A 20308-nucleotide genomic window follows, 5' to 3' on the forward strand; every position below is an offset into this window, starting at 1 on the left:
TTATCACGCCGACACTGGGTTTTGATTCTGTTGATCTCAACCAACTGGGCTGCAGATTAATGTAGCTCGAAACAGAGGAACACATGCACAGGGAGATAACTTTTTTTTTCACATGCTGTTGATTAGAGATTAAGTTGATTATTTTTTCCTAGCTCCTATAAAGTAAATATGATCTGCATTTCCTTTTCGGTTGAAAAGTTGATATAAATGTATTTTTAAACTAATCATTTTAAATGGTTTAAAATATAGCACCATTTCAGTACAATCTATATGGAGCTCCCTCCGTGACAGCTGACAACAACCTAATTCCGATGGTCAGCAGAGATTTGTGATTCGTAGTTGGGATCTAGAGGCCAGAAAACGTTGACAAATTAGAAAGCCTTTCTCAACACAAAAGGAAAAAGGAGGAAACCTTTGGCGAGGCAATTCCTCCCCCGCCCCCGAATCCACGGGTAGTTGAGCGTGCAATAAAAGCTGAAGAAGGGGAATAGCAAGTACAAAAAGTAAAGAGAAAGTTCTCACATATATTACATCTAACTCGCTATCTGTAACAACTTAACACCAGTGGGTAAAAATGTGTCAGCGCTTTTCAACACCTCATAGAGAGCAACACCACCCTGCAGCAACAGTTGCATAAGCAATATATGAACCATATTTTTCAAGCAATTGGGAAACCTTAAACTACAGTGTTGAGTAATTATAAACAAATTGCTTCACATATTCCCCCAAGAAAACACACTATGGCGTATGCATTTTAACAGAGGGGTCGGAGCAGAACAGCTCGCAGCAGCAATCCTGGAGGAGGCAGAGTCTTCTGTAATATATTCTATTGTACCCCAAGCCACAATTTGATCCTATTACATAATAAGACAGGGACTACTGAGTTAGAGAGGCTGTGAAATGGATTGTGTTGGCTGCTTCACAAAAGAGGTTAAGGTCATATGCTGCAGACCACAGCACTGGCTAAGTTGATTTAATTCCACCTTTGAATGGAAATAATAATGGCTTACGTTCTTGTTTTCCATGTTCGGATAAACAAAGGCTAAACAGAACTTATGCAAACAACAAGAAAGTGCTGCTTACTATGCACATTACTGAGCATGCAAATGAGTAAGCCACCTCCACCCTCAAGGGATATTATTATGCACTATTAACATATGCAGCGGCAACAGAGGATGCACAAGAGACACCGCAGGAGTCAACACATGCATTACGAAGACACACACACACACACTCAGTGACTTTTCTCTCTGGAACCTGTGGCTCTGTTGCGTGTGGGCTCTAACGCCTTGATGTTGACACAGTGCTATCCTGCCACATTACACATGGCCACACTCTGTTGACTTTCTCCACAGAGAATCACTCTAGGTAAAGGAAGACATGAAGGGAGCTGTCCACCATCGGGCAGGCAGCACAGTTTTTAAGTGTCATAGCCAAGCCAGAGTCAGAAAACGAGTAAATTACAGTCTCTATCGGGACTGTATGGACACAGAAGGTATGTGTGTTTTTGTCAAATGTCTATACGACACCTAATGGTTATTTTCACTCTCAATTATTTAGTTCTTTAATTAATCATTTAAACATGTAGTCTGTAAAACGTCTGAAATAAGAAGACATCTTCAAATTGCTTTTTTTTTTTTTTTCAAGCAATGGTTATTTCTTAATGAAATAAACCAAGAACAGCAGCAAATTATCACATTTGAGAAGCTTAAACCAGCAAATGTTTTTGCTGCATTTTTAGCCAAGCTAGTGGTGTGGCTCAACAGCAGCAATGTCAGTCTGTCTGAAATATCTCAACAGCTATTGGATATGTTGTCATTGTGGGCATGTTAGCATGCTGGCATTAACATTTAGTTCAAAGTACTACTGATAGAAATTCTTGTTGCTTGATAAATTACATAAACTATCAACTGATTATCAAAATCAGTACTCTACACTAGAAGTAGTGAAGCTGTCTTTTAAATGTGGCATTCTCATCTTTTTTCCCCCACAATATTCTCCTATCGGCACTACATGCACCATATGGAAAGATTGGCATTGCTCACAAGATGATAAGGGTCAAGGGATCATGAATTAATAGCCTCAGAGAATGATGGACTCTGCATGCTCCTACCTGCAGGCTCATGGCAAATGATGTCAGGAGCAGCACTGAAGCACAGCCAGGGTTTTTGATGTATCCACATGAATATAAAATCATTGCTTCCTGCTTAACTCAACCCTGCTGACCTCACGCAAGCATACAACACATGCAGTAATTGTAAATAACCCTTCATGAGTGTCTGTATGTTTCAGCTTGGTGAAAGAGATGGGTTTTAGGCTTTAAGAAATAGCCTCTTCTTCATCCATAACGCAAATCTAAAAAAAACAACACATATTATACACGCAGGCACACACCTGAGTGAGTTCCTGCTGCTCCAGATCCCATTTTTTGATGCCGTTGTCTCTGGACCCGCTGAACAGCACATCTCCCTGTACAGCCAAACACTCGATGCCATCATAATGGGGCGGCTCAAAGTTATGAGCTGGACCTACATTACCCATAGTTCCCTCTGTCACGTCAAACACCTGAGGAAATAACAGGGAGCAAGAGACTGTAAAAGACGGTCATCTGTGTCACTCGGGTATGGTCTGAATGTGTGTGTGTGTGTGTGTGTGTGTTACCTTGACATAATGGTCTTTGGAGCCAGTGATTACTTGGTCTTTGCCCAGCAGAGACTGTCCAACTGTCAGACACATGACAGAGCCGATGTGGCCTGTCAGCTTCCCCATCCCTTGCATCCTACACACGCACACGCACACGCACACGCACACGCACACACACACACACGCACACACACACACACACACAGCAAAGGAGGTGAAGCAAAGCAAAGGTCTGTCTGTGAAATTCATTACTTAAAAGAATTTGATTTTCAAGGTTTCACTAAATGAATCACTAGCTATGCAATAGACAATGAGGATACTGAAGAAATGTTTAATACATTCATTTTTCATTCCTGGGGGTTGGTATGCATCATTAATTGGGTCTGAGGCCCTCAGCATAAACTGTCTGGTCCAATCTGTTAAATCATTTCCCTCTAGACACATAAAACTGAGGAGAAGACTGCGATGCCGCTGGATTTCAGAAATGGGTGCCTTGTAGAAAACATACTCATATACAAACCAGTGCTACGCTCCTGTGCTTTCTTTTCACATCCTTTCTAATCTCTTAAGTCAGATGTTAATCAGCTCTCTGGTTGATTAAGATCAACATGACAAGTAAATAAATACATCCACATCTAGATGAATTTACAGCTGGCTGCCATGAAACTATCTGCATGAGTGAACCAATGAATTCAGGTATGACTTAGCATACAAATCAGTGAAAGAACTCATGAATGCATAGATACATAAATGACGACTGACAATTTGATGAGTAGTTCAATGAATAAACTGATCTATGACTACATTAATGTATAGACAAAGGTACCTGTTGAGGTCCCACATGCGAACGGTGTTTCCAGCAGCAGCATATAGCACAGATCCTGATGGGTTGAGGGCTATCTGGTTAATTTGACACTCGCCCTGTGCAAAGGTTATTGTGCGGGTGGTGGTGCCAGCACATGCATCACCTGAAACCACCTGCCCCGATGAACTGCGGGGGTAAAGAGAAGCCAAAAAGTATAAGAGAGAGGGACAAATAGGAGGAGAATAAAAGAGGTGGAGAAACTAATGTCAGAAACAGAGACCAGTGTAAGAACAGTGCAGAACTGTACAGCTGTTATCTCCTCTGGATGCATTTCACATCAAATTCCCCCACATATAATTTGTCACTTTTCTGCAACTTAAAACACAACGTTCCATCTGGCTGGTTGCAGGGAGGGAACTTACGTAAGCGTGCGGACACACTTGGCAGAGTCACGGATGTCCCACACCTTGATGTAGGAGGTGGAGACAGAGAAGACCAGACAGGAGGCAGGACAATATTTGACTGACACCACATTGTTTGGGTGGCCTTTGAGGGTGACAATCTCTTGACCGGTTACTAGGTTCCACATCTTACAGGTGCGATCTGCAAGAGGGGAGAAGGGCAGTTAAAATACTTTCTTCGGTTTGACACCTGCATGCATATTATATTGTAATAAATGGATCAGATTATAGTATTCTTGCACATATTTTTGCTACATGCCTCATTGTCAGTAATCTGACTTTTTTGATACATTTACAGAAGAAAATGTATACCACTTATTGAAGGAATCATTTAGAACTACAATAGGTTTAATGCTAAGCCTAGACTAGTAGAAACTTTTTATGCTGAGCCTAGCCGGGAAAGACCCTGGAAGCAGGGGAGAACAGCTAGCCTGGCTCTCCTCAAAGCTCAACAATATCTCTAAAGTTCACTAATTAACACGTATGGCATTTGTTTAACCTGCACACAAAGCCACAAAAAAACAGAAATTGTCTGTTTTAAATTTAGGTTTGTGAGCGTACTTAAGGCATTGTTTTGTATTCTTGCAGTGAGATGAGAAGATCAACACGACTCGCACGTCTGAGAGTAGTATCAATCTTCTCATCAAAGAGAGCGAAAAAGCGTATTTCCCAAAATGTTGAACTAACCATTTAGCTCTGTAATTGTTTTGACATGAAAGTTTTTAAATAATGATGTTATTTCCTTTAACGTGAATAAAATCCATTTAAAAAAACTATATATATATATATATATATATATAATGTGAAATAATGTGAAAATATATTCACATATACAGTAAGTGGTACAGTATGTGTACCTTTAGATCCAGTGAATAGCAGCTCATCGGTAGCATCCACACACAGAACCGGCTTCGAATGGCCCTCGGCTACAGAAACACACTGCAGGGGCGCCGTCCGACCCCCCTTCACACCTCCGATGGGATTGATCACACCCCTAAAGATCACACACACACATAGTGTCACAGTCATATCAAAATAAATCAGTGAGGCTGATTTCTTCCCACATATCTACAGATGTATGCAAAACACAGGCTGATCACAAACATGCACACAAAAACACAAATATTCTATCCATTATACAGAGACAATACAAAACACATACAAACCTCACCGAATATATATACAGATGATGTATTCCCCTAAAATAGCTATGTACCTATATGCAATCAAACAACTTCCTGTTGATTCTCTGAGCCTAGCTGCTCCATCTCTCTTTTCTGCCTTCACTCCCCCCTCCATGCTTTCCTTTTGTTGTGGAACAGACTAATTAAGGCACTACCACAGTAGGAGCAGATTTCCTATTCAACTTGTCTATCTCTCGCTCTCTCTCTGTCAAACTCACACACACACACACACACACACACACACACACACACACACACACACACACACACACACACACATCTATGTTATGTGCACTCAATCTGTCTAGCTGAACCTTTGCACCCCCACCTCCCAATCTACAGTATGTCCCACTGACAGACCAGAGTCAGAGACCCTGGAGAGCAATCAGCAGAGTGAAACAGAGCAGACAGAGGGTGAGAAGAAGAAGAGGAAGGAATGTGGGGAAATTGGTCCCCCGTGGGCTTCCTAACAACGCCAGTGGTGGTCAGTGTGTATGTGGGTGCATACGGTATGTGTGAGAGAGAGTGAGGTAGAGAGCAAAACAGCAGTGAGGGAGAGCCAGAGGATGTGACAAAGGAAAAGAGAATCTGTGATTACACACAAAACTCGGGTCAGGTTTTGTTTCTGCACGGAGTGAGAAAAATATACAGAAGGAAGTGCTTGAAACTTGTCAAAGATGGCAACATGCTCCTCTTCTGTGCCTGCACGCACACTGATGAGCAACCAGACAAATACACACGTCAAATCAAAAATTAAAAAATACTGTGCATTGAAAAATGCCAACCAAAATCCAAAACTGTGAAAATGAAAAAACAATCTGTGAAAAAAATGCGCATGCATGTCTGCAAAGTCTCATGAAAACACAAAAGAAAATCGACTTGTGGAGCCACAACCTGGAAGACCAACCACACAAGCAGCCTGCAACTCAAAAATAAACCACAGCACAACGTCCTGAGACGTCATCATCACCACATGCAGCATCCATTCTCCGCCAGTCAGGTGGGAGCTGACACTCAGTTCAGCACCTCCACAGCCAATCGCCTTATGGGGCCCAGGGAAAAGGGTATGTGGGGGTTAGGTGGAGAGATGTAACAGCCTGATGACAGGTGTACGGAGTGAAAAAAGCTTCACAAACAATCTTTCTCACTCTCTTTTTGGTCTAATTCCAGTTTTGTAAAGGTTGATGATATAACTAAAGTATTTTTTTATTATTACAAAAGAGGGGAAATCAATACATATGACCGTTCTACTAATGTGATTTTTTTTTATAAATAGAGAAGGGAAGGAAAATTGAAAAAAAAAAATAGGAGAAAAGGATCTGAGGTGCAGTTTCATTTGAATGAACCTTGACACTCTGAAGGCTGTTAACCCTTTCATGTTGTCTGAGAAGGCCTTACACTCCACCCTCATTGGTCAAAATGGGAAGTCAGATGAAGTAAGGTGCTAAAGCTATTATATATCTTGTGAATAAAACATAATTTCTTTGACTGTATTGTATTATACCAGAGCCCATATACTTACAACCACTTGCATGCTACTTTGTTCACCTGCCAAGGAACCATTATGCTGCATGATTTTAAATACTTTCTTTAAACCTTCACTTAAAATTTCCTCTATAAAAACTGCCCATATTATAATATTGCTTAATGCAGCTCTCTATTTCTCACAGCACGGCACTGGTCCAAATGGCAGAAAGTGTTCCCATTCTATCAGCGTCTGTGGAAGATATCATAGTGTGCTGTGTTATGCACTATGAAAGGGCTGCTAATGGACTTTGCTGGGCCAAGCACCAAGAGACAAGCATAATAATAAAAACATGGAGGAGGGGGGAGGGGGGTGTCAGTTTGTGTCCTTTGCAATACACAAAAAAAAACAGACAGAAGGGCCTTGGTGAGAGGTGCATCAATTTGTGCATGACCGTGTGAGATAAATACACAGAGGAGAAATTTTTGTTTTTATCATTATTATATAATTTCATTTTTGTCTTAAATAGTTTGACATTTTGGGAAAACATTTTGCTTATTGGCTTTCTTGCCAAACGTTAGATGAAAAGGTGGATATCTCTTTGTTTGTACACTAAATTTGATGATACAGCCAGTAGTCAATTAGCTTGGCACAACAACTGCACACAGGTTAAAATAGCGAGCCTGGTTCTGCCCAATGGTAAATCACTTAGTAACTAACTCATTAACATGTTGTATTGCTTTCAATACATACAAAAACCGAAAGTATAAAAACTAAAGTCTGCTGTTTGCCTGGCAAACTCCCAGTGACTACACTGCACCCGGTCAAGAAACAGTCCTGCACATTACCCCCCACCCCTCACCCATAAAACCACAATTTGTGGTTTACGCTTCAGGTTTTGTACAGATTAAACAAACAAGATTATGTTGTTTATAAAAGTTTTTTTTTATTATTATAAAAGAAAGATTTTTATCTTTAGAAAGAGCCAGGCTAGCTGTTTCCCCCTGCTTCCACTCTTTGTGCTAAGCTAACTGGCTGCTGGTTACAGCTACAAATCTAAGAGACAGGCATGAGAGTCACATCAATTTTCTCATCAAACACTTGACAAGGAAGCCAATAAGTGTATTTCAAAAATGTGGAACTATTCCTTTAACTCATGTATTTCTAAACCTCTGTCAATACTGCAGCCTTTACTGGCAATGAAGTATCTAGGAAATTACTGATCGTAGTTTGTTTAAATAACGTTTGCCCATTTTAGTATTTGCTTCTTTGTTTTTCCTGCAGCCTGCAGAAAAGTGGTAAGGTTCATTCCGGTCTTGTGTGCGAGCTACACCACAGAGAAACAAAACATCACAGGTGGGAAAGGCCGGCGGGTCCAGAAAGCTGCATGTGGTTAAAACATGCACCACAGCAACCTCACCCACAGGGGGTGGAGGTTGGGGGGGGGGATGGGGGTGTTTGGAGGAGAGGCCAGGCGAGGCACTGACTACCGGTGGAGACCAGATGAGTTAACAGGCAAATGGGAAAAACAGAGAGTGACAAACACAGTTCCTCTACCTGAGCACCTCGGAGAGCGAAGAGTCGCTGTCATCCGACCTGGAGGCAGAAGAGGAGCAGGAGAGGGGAGGGTGGGGCGGGAAGAGGAAAGGGTTAACCACGCTAAGGAAAGACAGAAGGGTTACTGGCAAAGGGTTAATAGGAAGGAGTGACTGGAGGAAGGGTTTTTTAGATATAAAGCAGTGAGCAAACCTGCAGCAAAGCTCAGTCAAACAATAAAGCTTGTCCAGTGATTATCAGGCATGAAATGTGCTTCTTCCCAAAGATAACCACTGGACAGGCTGTATTCCTTAACCTCTGTCTGCAGATGTTTTCCTTGGTAGAGCATGTTTACTGTAGGTACACCCACACTGAGCAGCAATAGCTGTTTTTTTAGTGGACTTTTCCATAGGGCTAAAATTAAAAGGTTAAAGGTTTAAAGAAATTGTTCGACATTATGGCTTATTTAATTTCTTGCAGAGAGTTAGATGAGAAAATTGATACCACTCTTTTGTCTGTCCGTTCAGTAGAAGGTTACAGCCAGCAGCCACTTAGCATAGCGTAAAACATAACAGTAAAAAGTAACATCATTTGCCTATCAGTAACTCTAAAGCTCACTCACCTTTGCATTAAAATAATAATTTGTGGTTTTATATGTGGTTATGTGCTGGGCTACAACCACAGCTTGTCATCGTGTTAATTATTGAGCTTTAGAGGTGCTGACAGACGGATTGTATTACCTTTCGAACAAAGTTAGCTGTTTTACCCCGTTTCCAGTCTTAATGCTAAGGTAAGTTAGCCAACTGCTGGCTGTAACTTCATATTTGACTTACAGACATGAGTGGTATCAATCAATCAATCATCTAACTCTTAGCAAGAAAGTGAAAAGGCCTGTTTCCCAATATGTTGAACTATTCATTTGAACATGGCAGAAAACAAAGGTACTGAAAGGAAGAAGGAAGTAGTCAAGGACGAAACACTGATCCCAGGATAGTCATACACAGAGGTCAAAGAACTGCACATTAGAATTTCTACACTTTTGTAGCCCCAATGTACGACTCCCCTGATGCCAGTGTCGGCTCCCACATCTACTCTTTCCAGCCATATACAGGGAATTAGTACAGAAAAGAACATAAGGGACCGCAATCAGGGTTAACAGAAGGGAAAATCCAGAATGGAGGCTGAGGTTGTCGATCAAACTCACAGGTAGGCCTGCTCAAAGCTGCCGAGGGAAAAATCCAGACCACACCAATACAGTACCTCCACTATGTGTAAATGTGCAATAAAAGTGTTATTAGACTGTAAATAATTTATAACCTCAGGTTTGTCACCATAAGAGCCTGTGCCTTACACTCTGAGCATGAAATAATAAAATAAAATGGTTCTGGTTACAGTATGTCCGGAGGGAACAACTGTGTTAAAAGGTGATATAAATGTGCGGTTTCTTGGTATTTACTGCCTGCCACAGTGGCTATTAGCATAGTGATATCCTCTTTTCTTTCGGACTCTCAAGACAAAATCCTTTTAAAATGCATTGGTTTTGGAGGATGCAAATGTAATGTGAAGATTGAAAAATGGTTCTGGGATTCAAAGCCCCTTTATCCATCAGAAGACAAGAAAACATTGTTTGAAATTCATTTCCCTCATTCCCATGTGTATTTGAAATCCATGTCAAATGCCTGATCCCTGCCTCACAGGCAACCAATCTATTCATATTAGGGATAGAGAGAGAGATAGATTGACATGTATACGTGATACAAAAAATGTTCTTTGATCATGAAGCCGATTGTTACTGTTCAATTATCTGGTTTATGAGTGAAGTATATGAACTACACTGCAGACTGGCATCTCCACTCAGTGACGAACAGAGCGAAGGCTGACTCATATGAACGGATCCAACGTGGGTTCAATGCACATCCGTAGGTCATAGAGCTGGGCAATATAGCGATACTATATCAATATTGTGATATGAGACTAGATATCGTCTTAGATTTTGGATATCGTAATATGGCATAAGTGGTGTCTTTTCCTGGTTTTAAAGGCTGCATTACAGTAAAGTGATGTCATTTTCTGACCTTACCAGACTGTTGTAACTTTTCTATTATTTGCCTTTAGTCCTACTTAGTCATTATATCCACATTACTGAGGATTATTTATCAAAAATCTCATTGTGTAAATATTTTGTGAAAGCACCAATAGTCAACACTACAATATCGTTGCGGTATCGATATCGAGGTATTTGGTCAAAAATATCGTGATATTTGATTTTCTCCATATCGCCCAGCCCTAGTAGGTTATATACGTCTGGTGTATGAAATGTCTGTATGCTTACTGTGCAGCAGATTTGGTTAACTATGATAAACTAATCACATTTCCTGCCCGGGTCCAGGCACCGTCTCACTACCTCTTTTGGAATGTGTCCACATGTGATGCCGCTTCCCAGCATTGGACGATCGATGGGCTTGCCACTAGGCGGTGTCACGATAGATGATTGACAGGTGCCCTCCTTTTTCCTGGCTTTATTTCAAGCATTGGAGGGATAGTGGTAGTGTACTTGCTGCACCTGATTGGACGAACGCTGTCCCTCGTTGGCTGTCCAATTTCAAACCAGACCAACATTGTGGCTGGCTTAGAAACTGTCTCTTACATAACAAAATAGTTAAACATTTGAGGCAAAAAATAAGCCACGCAGGAGCTGAATCTGTCTTCTATTTAGATTGACAACAGTTAGCTTACACGTTTTTTTTTGTGAGTTTCCAGAGGCGGGGAGTCGCACTGCAATTATCTGCTGCCTTATGTTCGAAACTCAGCTCCGCTTGCTTGTTGAAGCAGCTTTGACCATCAGAGGGATGCTATCCTTCAGTGGTGTTGATAGACTAGAACTCGCTACAGACAGAGACAGACGGCTGCATCAAAACCAAAGAAGCACATTTCAAATTCATTTATTTTATCGGCAATGGATAAAAAAAATTATCAGATAATCATAAAATCCTGAATAAACGTTAAATGAATAACGCAGGCGATAATCGGTCGATGCTTCAGTCAAACATAAATCGGTCAAAAAACCGAAGCAGAATCCATCCATACAGTCCCACAAAAATCTCTTATTGCATTTTAATAGATTTTGTGAACTTGCAAAGATGCACTTGAGAACATCACTATCTTCATCTTTGCAAAGCAGACAGCTTCTTGCTTGACATCCAATTACACAGAATTCATGCAGACGATTCAGACTGGCTTTGCAATTACTTTTTAATAAATTGGCTCCATTTAGCTTTGAATTTACGCTTGTGATGATGAATTATGTGTCACAGTTACGTCAGTAATGTTGAAACCAAACAAAGTAAAAACTATGATTTAAATGATGAATCTTGAATCATTGTATCCAGTGTTCATTTCAGCAAACAATACATTTACCCCACACTTCACTTTAAGAAAAAATAAAATAAAAAAAAAAGAGTAGAAATGACAAAATTATGTTAATACCTTCCATCAGACTGCAACAAATGCAAATGCTGCCTGCAACAAAAGATGAAAGGAAAAACAAAAACTCCCACCATTTGATCCTCCTGCATCATGCTCTATAGGAAGGCTTCTCCTGTGGGAACTACAAACGCGACCCTAAACATAAATAGCCTCCCACACTGCCAACCTGAGTTAATTCAAAAGGGCTTGAATCAAGAGCTGCATGGAAAGATGACAACAGCCAAGTCATTTACCTACCCCGGCTCCACATAATGAGGACCCACAGGCTCCGACACACAAACATTCACACCTACAGCACACACAAACACAACACCCTATTCTCACAGCATTCTCGCTAACGATTAGGGGTCAATAAAACTGAGAAATGTTCCGGATTAATAAAGATTAGAAAACAAACAACTTTAGAGCAGAGCCAAACGATGACTGAAATTAACAAGCTGGAATTGATTGTGAAGTGCAAGGGAAAAGGGCTGTTATTCATTCCAGACTTTGCAAGTTCAGAGGCTGACAATAACATGCATCTCATATCCACATCGTGTCTCCATCTGATGTAGCTGAACTACACACTTACACATTGAAAAGTGTTCAGAACATTCTTTTAACCTTTATGTATGTAAATAGGATGAAAAAACAATTAAGAAAAAAAGGCCAATTCGATACCACATCTAAGTTACCATAAATGGGCGCCTGGGTAGCTCACCTGGTAGAGCGGGTGCCCATATATAGAGGTTTACTTTTTTTACACAGCGGCCGCGGGTTCGACTCCGACCCGCGGCCCTTTGCTGCATGTCATTCCCCCTCTCTCTCCCCTTTCAAGTCTAAGCTGTCCTATCAAATAAATAATAAAAAAAAAAATAATCTTTAAAAATTACCATAAATTTAAATCTAATTCTCTCCGACACGGTGTCAACAAACTTGAATTTCATGAGATAAGATTTATGGCAGGGCTGCTTTTTATTGTATTAGATTAGATTGTACAAGATGATTTCTCTTTCTCTTGCCCAAATGCATGGCATGCACATCATTATCACGCACATCACGTCAACTCAAAACAGACATACCGTATTATACCACAGCGTGCTGTCCCCCCCCCTCCCCACAACCACAATTATATTGACTAGAAACACACTACAATTACACCTTGTTGTTAGTGTTGCTAAATGCAGCCTGTGGTTGTGGTTTGCGTGGTCAGTTCTTCGATGGGTCTTGAGTGCACTACACCTGGATTCAATGAATGTTTTGCACCATCTGTTCTCCAAGGAACTACATTACTGCCAGATGAAAAGTATTTTTGTCTAAGAGGTGGGATTCATCTGAAGGTACAGTAAACAGTTGGAAAAGCACACTCTTACATCTACACCGCGGAAAAAAGCACTTTCCTCTCAAAAGGCCTGACCTTCAGCCTATATACAGTGCCAGTTAAGATTTTAAACCACTGAAGAGAAGAGAAGAAAGACAAAGAAAAGAACGATTCAAAGTGAGACTGAATTGATCAGAGAATGCGGGGACAAAAGAAGTGTGTGAGAGTATGTATCTGTGCAAGAGTGTACTCACTTGTCCAGAGCAGAACCTTGGGTTTGGTTGCTGGTGAGCCTTGAGAAGACGTTGCGGTCGTTCCTGGTCCTCAGAGGAGGGGAGGAGGGGGGAGTATAGCCGTCAGTGGGCCTGATAAGGAGGAAGGTGAAGGATGAGAAAGGACGAGAAGAGGTTAAGAAGGAGTATGAAAATTACACTACACAGTCAAAAAAAAATGGATCAATGTGCCAACAAAATAGCTCAAAATTGAGCATTACGGTGAATGTACCTGTACGCGCGGTCGTAAGATTTCCTCCTTGTTAGAGGGGAAGTGTCATAACCTCGAGACTGCCTGGGACTGACACACACACACACACAAAAGCAAACTAAGCAAATCTTTAAGGGAGTGCACAGGAGGACGATACACGAATATGTAATCTTTGGGGAATCTATAACTTAAGCTACAAGAATTGTATGCATTTTCTAGCAGACTAAAGCAACTGGCAGACTAATTTCTTTAAATAGCAAATCGCACACAACCAGGCTTCATATCCCAGAGGACTAATACAAATTTCATTGGCTTGTCCTTTTATCTCCCTGAAGCAGTTTTATAACCTAAAAAAATTTTCAGCCTCTGGCAGGTTTTCAGTGGTTGGTAACTTGAAAGTGTGCAGTAGGAAAGAGACACAAAAAATTCTTGACAACTTTATCAGGACATTTTAAAGATGTTCCGTTTTTCTTGTTGATTTGTGATATTAGTTTATGGTTATGGAATTATCCTTATGTTTCTATCCCGCGTGTTTGTTTATCTCAGCAACACCTCCTATGTTAAAATAGTTGCAAATGTTCCAGTTCAACCCATGTCAACGGCATTCAATGACTTCATTTTGCTAACTGGCAGTTCAGCAGAATACATGTTTACCAACATGGGGAATCGAGATGAGGTTCTCGAATTGAGGAGGACTCTAACCAACAGGCCACCCCGCTGGCCCACACAACAGCGCAGTGATTCCCAACCAGGGGCACTTGTACCCCAGGGGGCACTTCTGCAGTCGACAAGTGGTATTTTGAAAGATTTGTGGAGAAGCTCAACTAATTTGATAGCAGTGTTTCCTCTATGTTGATTTTGTAGTGGCGGCCCACCATGGCAAAATTTCTGCCACCACGGTATCAGAAATAGGGGTGTACAAAAAAATGTAGTCGCGGTTGCCTTTTAAATTATCCTGCCGACATAATACACCCCCCCGTTGGCTGCCGCTCACATTCCACATACTGTCGTGTTGATGTAATTTATTGTCAAAACGTTTGCTTTCTTCCGAGTCAACTATTAAACGAACAGCTCCACTAAAAACGTCACCGCTGTGGGTCCGTTCTAAGTGTAGACCTGTTGTAGATGTTAAGTGCCCTATAGTTCCTCAACAAATACAGTTCAAGGGATGTTGTTGTTCGGACAGACCTGCCCCCCACTGCTAAAAAAAACAAACAATGGATAGAATAGAAATTACAATTTGATTAAAAAATATATATCCACATACAGAGTCAGCTGTAATACCTGTTACACTGTTATAGTCGAAACAGTTATGAAAGTAATGAATAAACAGTTACAATAGTTAGGTAAATGTAATGGATACATGATTAAAATGGTTATTGAAAAGTAATGACACAATTGTGAAATTGCTACATGTAATGGAAAAATGGTGGACATACAGAGCTAAAAGTAATGCGATAATGGTTGTGAAGTGGACTACAAAGAGGTACCTGAGCTTATTTGATAGGCTGTGGGGGTACAAAAAAAGTTGGGAACCACTGAAGTGGAGAGTGCAAATACAAATGCTCTACCATCAGACACACTGCAGTTAATTGTTACTTGTGAGGTGTTATCATAATTCAACATGGCTTAAATACAACAGTCAAGTCTCCTTATTTCCCCAGGTAACACTTAAATCATATGTATTGTCCTAGATCATCTCAGCGGTCATTATATTCACTTACAAGGTGTGTCCCCTGACAGGTAGGCTGATGGTGCGGAACGCCCGGTCCCTGTGGTAGGGGTCTCGCAGGGCCAGGCTGAGCCCCAGACTCGTTGTCCCTAGGCTCATGCCGTCCTCCTGGATGTCTGTCAGCGAGGCCAGAGACTTGGTGATGTGCTGCTGCTTGCTGCCTGATGAGGAGTCCAGGATGGGACCCAAATACTCCGCAGACACCGCCTTCATCTGAGCTGACAGACGAGGCTCCATCTGGTTGTTGATTTGCGGACCATAGACGGGGGAATGATATAAGAAAAGGAGAAGAGATATGAAGGGATATGAAAAACTGAGACATAAAATAAAGATAAAGATTGCATTTAATAAAAAGCACAAGAGGAAAAACTTGAAAAGAGAAAGAAGCCAATGTGGGGTCAAACAGCTGGATAGAAAAAAAATAACATCAAAAACCCAATAAAGACAACAACTTCACACAGCATTAACAAGATGACAGGAAGGGTTGGTGTCACATCAGGGGTTCCTCTTCAGAAAATCAAACCAACACTTTAGTAAGTAGAAGAATTTTAAAGTGTTTGCTTATACTGCCACCTCATGGTTCCAAACAAAAATGGCAGCTGCTCTGACAGACAAACTGTGGCATGTGTGTTGACAGTGGAAATAGAGCAAGGGTCTAAACACAATCACACTTCAGAAAAAAAACACCAATTCCATCAACATGCAGTGCCATCATGATTCATAAAGGTCTGACAGGCTTGGCTACTGCAAGCCGCAGCACTACCTGATGTTTTAAACACTGACACTGTGTGTGGGGGGGAAATAGACCTATTCTGAGAAATAAAACATGGAGGTAATGTTGACATGTGGATCTAAAAAGAGGACGCTTTTGTTGTGTTAAGAAGAAGAATGAGGATTCTAACAGCCAAATAACAACTACAATATGCACTTCACCAACACAAATCAGCTGTACCTTTATTTTGAAATCATCTTGGCTGTTGGATTCTTTCATTTGAGATACACTGCGGAAAGAGAGGAAATGAGAGTTCGAGAAATATGCATGGATACAAAGAATTTTTCAGATAAAAATATTCCAGGATGAACACTAGGTTTTTTTGCACAATAAGACCAACTTTAGCACATTGTGGTAACTACTTAAACAAAAACAAAAATGGGTCAGAGTGAGAGGAGGATTTTGTGTGGGCGACTGCAGTCTCACCTGCTGTCAGACGCCTGGCTGAACTCCGAGGGCTCCTCGTCTGTGCTGGTGTAACCATTTTCTGGAAGCACACAAAACAAACCTTGTCGGCCGCCCGCACACCGTACGTACACTGCCACTTGCTAAGTCTGTGTGTGACAAAAGCTAATCCACTACCACGTTTTATACCGTGCATTTTTTTCGTTTTTAATATATTCTCTCAATCAGATTAAGTCAAGGGAACATACAGAATAAGGTCGTACAGTACACACTGCCACACAGACCCTAAACATAAACAAAAAAACACCACTCACCCTGCTGTACATTGTGGATGAGAGCCTGGAGCTCAGGGATGTACTCTGCTTTTTCTCGCAGGGCATCAAGGATTATGTGATTGTGAGATGAGCCAATCACATCTGTCTGTCTCAGCTGACCCTCCAGCAGTCGCACCTGAGCCTCCTTCTGAGCCACCTGTAAACTCTGTGTACACACAATGACAAATCAGACAAATCAAAAATAGTAATGCACACACAAACACACTCGCACACATGCACGCACACAACGTACTATAGGAGTCAACGTTTAGACTAGGGATTAATCTTACAACAGGGAATGAGACTATCTAGTTAATAAAGTGTTTTGGCTTTCTGAAAGGGGATTTGATTTTTTTTTTGCACCAAGAAATACACCCGTGACAACATCTTGCAGTACAAAGAGACACCACTGGATGGAACCACAATCCATTGTTCAGGGCACCTGCACTTTACTCTCTTCGGGACATTGCAACATCAGTACATACAAATAACATGATTAGATGTTTGCCAGTGGCATGATATGATAACGGTAAAAAACTAATTTATTTTACGGTATTTAAACACTTACAATATATGCTTTTATTTTTTTTTTTTTTTTCTTTACATATTTTCTTTCACACCTTCAAGAGTACGGATTTAAATAGTTTCAACACTATTGGTTTTACAAATGTTTCTAAGTCTGCAAGCCCACCTCCAAACCCAACCATATGGACTTTTAAGTTTTCATAGCCCCCACAACACCTTTATGATAACTCACTTTGTCTATGGAAGCCTTCAGGAAGTGGTCCAGCAGGTTGCGTGCTTCAGCCAGAGAGCAGGAACTGATCACCACTGAGGTGTCCACCGAGTCCAGCTCATCCTGCAGGACAACACAATCCTAGGCATTACTCCTCTCATTTCTCACAGCTGGACTGCAAACATTAGTGTGTGTGTGTGTGTGTGTGTGTTGTTTTACCTTGGTCTCTTCTATCTGTACGATGGTGGCCTGGCAGTCAGACAGGCTGTCATTGATGTAGTCTATGTTGGCGTTCAGCACCTCAATCTCCTCAGTAATTTCCTGAAGGAGGCGGTCCTCTGCTTCTGGTCCCTCTCCGTCTGCCATTAGTACCTCCCTCTTATGTGAGAGCGATTCCTGATGGACTGTCAGCTCCTCTCGCTTCTGACTCATCAAAAACACAAATGCACGCAAAAAAAGGTCAGACCTATACTTACGGTACCTATACAAAAAGATGCAAATGTTCAAGATAAGGACACAAAATAGAGGGAGTTACATCCACAATTATAAACTTTATTTACTATACACATATATATATATATATATATATATATACACACACACATGTGTGCCATACGATTTTTTTCAACAGTCTCGGTCTATGGAGAAAGGAGGAAGGAAGAGCCTCACTCACTTTGCCTTCAGTTGTCAACTACTTAGAGGAAGAGAGCCAAAAAAGTCACTAAGATGTAAATCTCTGAAACTAGTTCTGCTGCTGCCACTAGTATAAACATGTGTAATTTTGATTCCTCATCTCATGGTAGGGCTGCTCGATTAAGGAAAAAATCCTGATAACAGTTAGTTTGGTCAATACTGAAATCGATTGATATTGATTATTTAACACGATTACTCATTGACTTTTCGAAAGATGTTGCATTTATTGAACTTAAAAAACAGTGAAACAGTTAAATAAATCAACAGTGACACACCTTGAACTGTGAAATGTTCCTTAACACTTTTCCCGTTGAAATTTAAGAATTCCACTTCAGAACACAAGACAAAATAAGAACTTGCTAAATGTAACGTGCAATATAATTGTTTTTGTGATTGTTATGTGCCAAAATCGAGATCAAAATTTTATTGATTGCCCAGCCCTGTCTCATGGTGTATATTGGTTTTGGCTAATTGTATCACAAAACACTTTTCCACGTTGTCTCAAGTGATACAGGTCAAGACCATGTCCCGGTTTAACAGCAGAGTCCTGTGGATGCCATTTTACTCTATAGCCACCAAACCAAGTGTAATCCCAGTAACAAACAGCACAATTTCCCACCTTAATCTAGAATAAAAATGTGAAGGCCATTCCTACCTTTATAAGGCGATCCATGTCAGCTTCCACGTTAGCGATTGTCATTCTCTGCATGACAATGTCCATAATGCGACGCTCGAGCGCTTGCCACTTCTGACGGGCAGACTTGGAGAAGCTGCTGGCTCTGCCCGCCACTCCAGCGCTTCCAACGCCAGCTGGCTTACGCTGCAACTTCTTCCTACTGCTGGGAAGGGACAAAGGGAGACTGATTTTTTTCGGCCACTTGGCCACAACACAACACAACACTGACATACCATCACCTTTTAACATATATATTGTGAACCTGTTAGCAGAACAGTTTACTCATTTACTGAGCAACATTCTCATTCATTTGGTTGTGTTGTTTGTGTCCACCTGAGATAAAAACATCAGTCTCTTTAGCTGTCAAATTCTCAACGATGTTTAGTAGCCATTAGATGACTGTGACTGTCTGCTGTTTGGTGCTGAGCAGATATATTATATATTGGGTTTTTGGAGCTTTTTTGCTGCAAACAGCTGCCTGCTGCAGCTGAAAACGACACTATAAGAGCAGTGAGCACAGTAAAGTTGCGTCCGGACGGCTAAACAATGAGCTAAAACTCACTATAAAGCTCTGTAAAGCTGAGGGGAGCTCCAGATTTGGGTGATAACTCTCTGTAGTTTCATCACTACAAGTGACCCTTTTTAAAATAAAAAAAATAAAAATCACTTACAAAGACAGCGTTAACACATGCACATGTAAAGGAGAGGTCATTGACTACATCAACCCAGCTTACCCAATGACCCTGGTTCCATCCATGCTCCCTTCACTCTCTGCCAGATATCCAAACACATTGTTTTTGTTGTTCCACTGTCTCACCAGCCCACTCACAGTCCTCCCAGTCTCAGGTTCAGAGCTGCTCGCTGTGGTGCTGGCTGACAACTCTGCTCCAGAGTCTGTAACTGGGGGAGTCTGGTTCCAGCGGGCCACACGCCCCGCCACACGGTCTGACATGGGCTTGGCCAGGCGCCGCAGGGCGGTCACTTCCTGGGTCTTCCTGCGCAGCACCTGCTCCTGCTGCCGCTTCTGAGACTCCAGCGCTCGAATCTGGTACTGATGGACAGGACAGACAGAAAGAGCTCTCTCAACATGTTTGTTATTCATTTTTCCTCTACATTTTTTATATTGTTCTTCTAGCGTTAATTAGATCCCTGAGCTGAATAAGACTGCGCTTTGCACAACAGGCTGCACACAGGGAAGTGTTGATCAAGAGGGGATTTTAAGACTCAAGACAAAACCCTAAATAAAAAGGATTACAAATGAGGCCCACGGTATGACAGTGTAAATGTTTCCATGCTCATTAATAAGCCCTCTCCTCCAGGGAAGACAAAGATGTAAATGAACACATTCAGGGTATGTATGTGCTAATCTTCAACACGTAGAAGCGATACCAACAATCTGTGTGCAATATGTGCATGATCCATAAAAGCAGGGTTTTAAAGTGCCAGGCTGACAAACAGAAGGAAAAACCTCAATGCAAGCCACTCATCAGCATGAGTCATTCTTTAAATACAGTTGTGAAATTAGTGTTGTTGACAACAGCTGAAACATAGATTAAACAAGCTCATACTGTCTCACCTAGCACTCATTTCCCAATATTTCTATTTCTGCATGAGACA

At 41.3% G+C, this 20308-nt stretch overlaps 1 protein-coding gene across 1 annotated transcript in view; it reads right to left on the reverse strand.

The window, feature by feature from the left end:
• kif21b (kinesin family member 21B) overlaps window positions 1-20308 on the reverse strand; it is a 71555-nt gene that overhangs the window by 11196 nt on the left and 40051 nt on the right. The window contains exons 17-32 of the mRNA XM_028575637.1: window positions 19426-19742; window positions 18671-18854; window positions 17542-17745; window positions 17344-17445; window positions 16587-16752; window positions 16294-16354; window positions 16048-16096; window positions 15088-15332; window positions 13385-13453; window positions 13135-13245; window positions 8116-8154; window positions 4767-4903; window positions 3871-4051; window positions 3470-3634; window positions 2662-2779; window positions 2395-2565 (exon numbers count right to left, since the gene is read on the reverse strand). Of these exons, the coding sequence (XP_028431438.1) occupies window positions 2395-2565; window positions 2662-2779; window positions 3470-3634; window positions 3871-4051; window positions 4767-4903; window positions 8116-8154; window positions 13135-13245; window positions 13385-13453; window positions 15088-15332; window positions 16048-16096; window positions 16294-16354; window positions 16587-16752; window positions 17344-17445; window positions 17542-17745; window positions 18671-18854; window positions 19426-19742 (2319 nt within the window). The remainder of the gene's footprint in view (window positions 1-2394; window positions 2566-2661; window positions 2780-3469; window positions 3635-3870; window positions 4052-4766; window positions 4904-8115; window positions 8155-13134; window positions 13246-13384; window positions 13454-15087; window positions 15333-16047; window positions 16097-16293; window positions 16355-16586; window positions 16753-17343; window positions 17446-17541; window positions 17746-18670; window positions 18855-19425; window positions 19743-20308) is intronic.

The sequence above is a fragment of the Perca flavescens genome, chromosome 4 (assembly GCF_004354835.1).
Source record: "Perca flavescens isolate YP-PL-M2 chromosome 4, PFLA_1.0, whole genome shotgun sequence".
Lineage (NCBI taxonomy): Eukaryota > Metazoa > Chordata > Actinopteri > Perciformes > Percidae > Perca > Perca flavescens.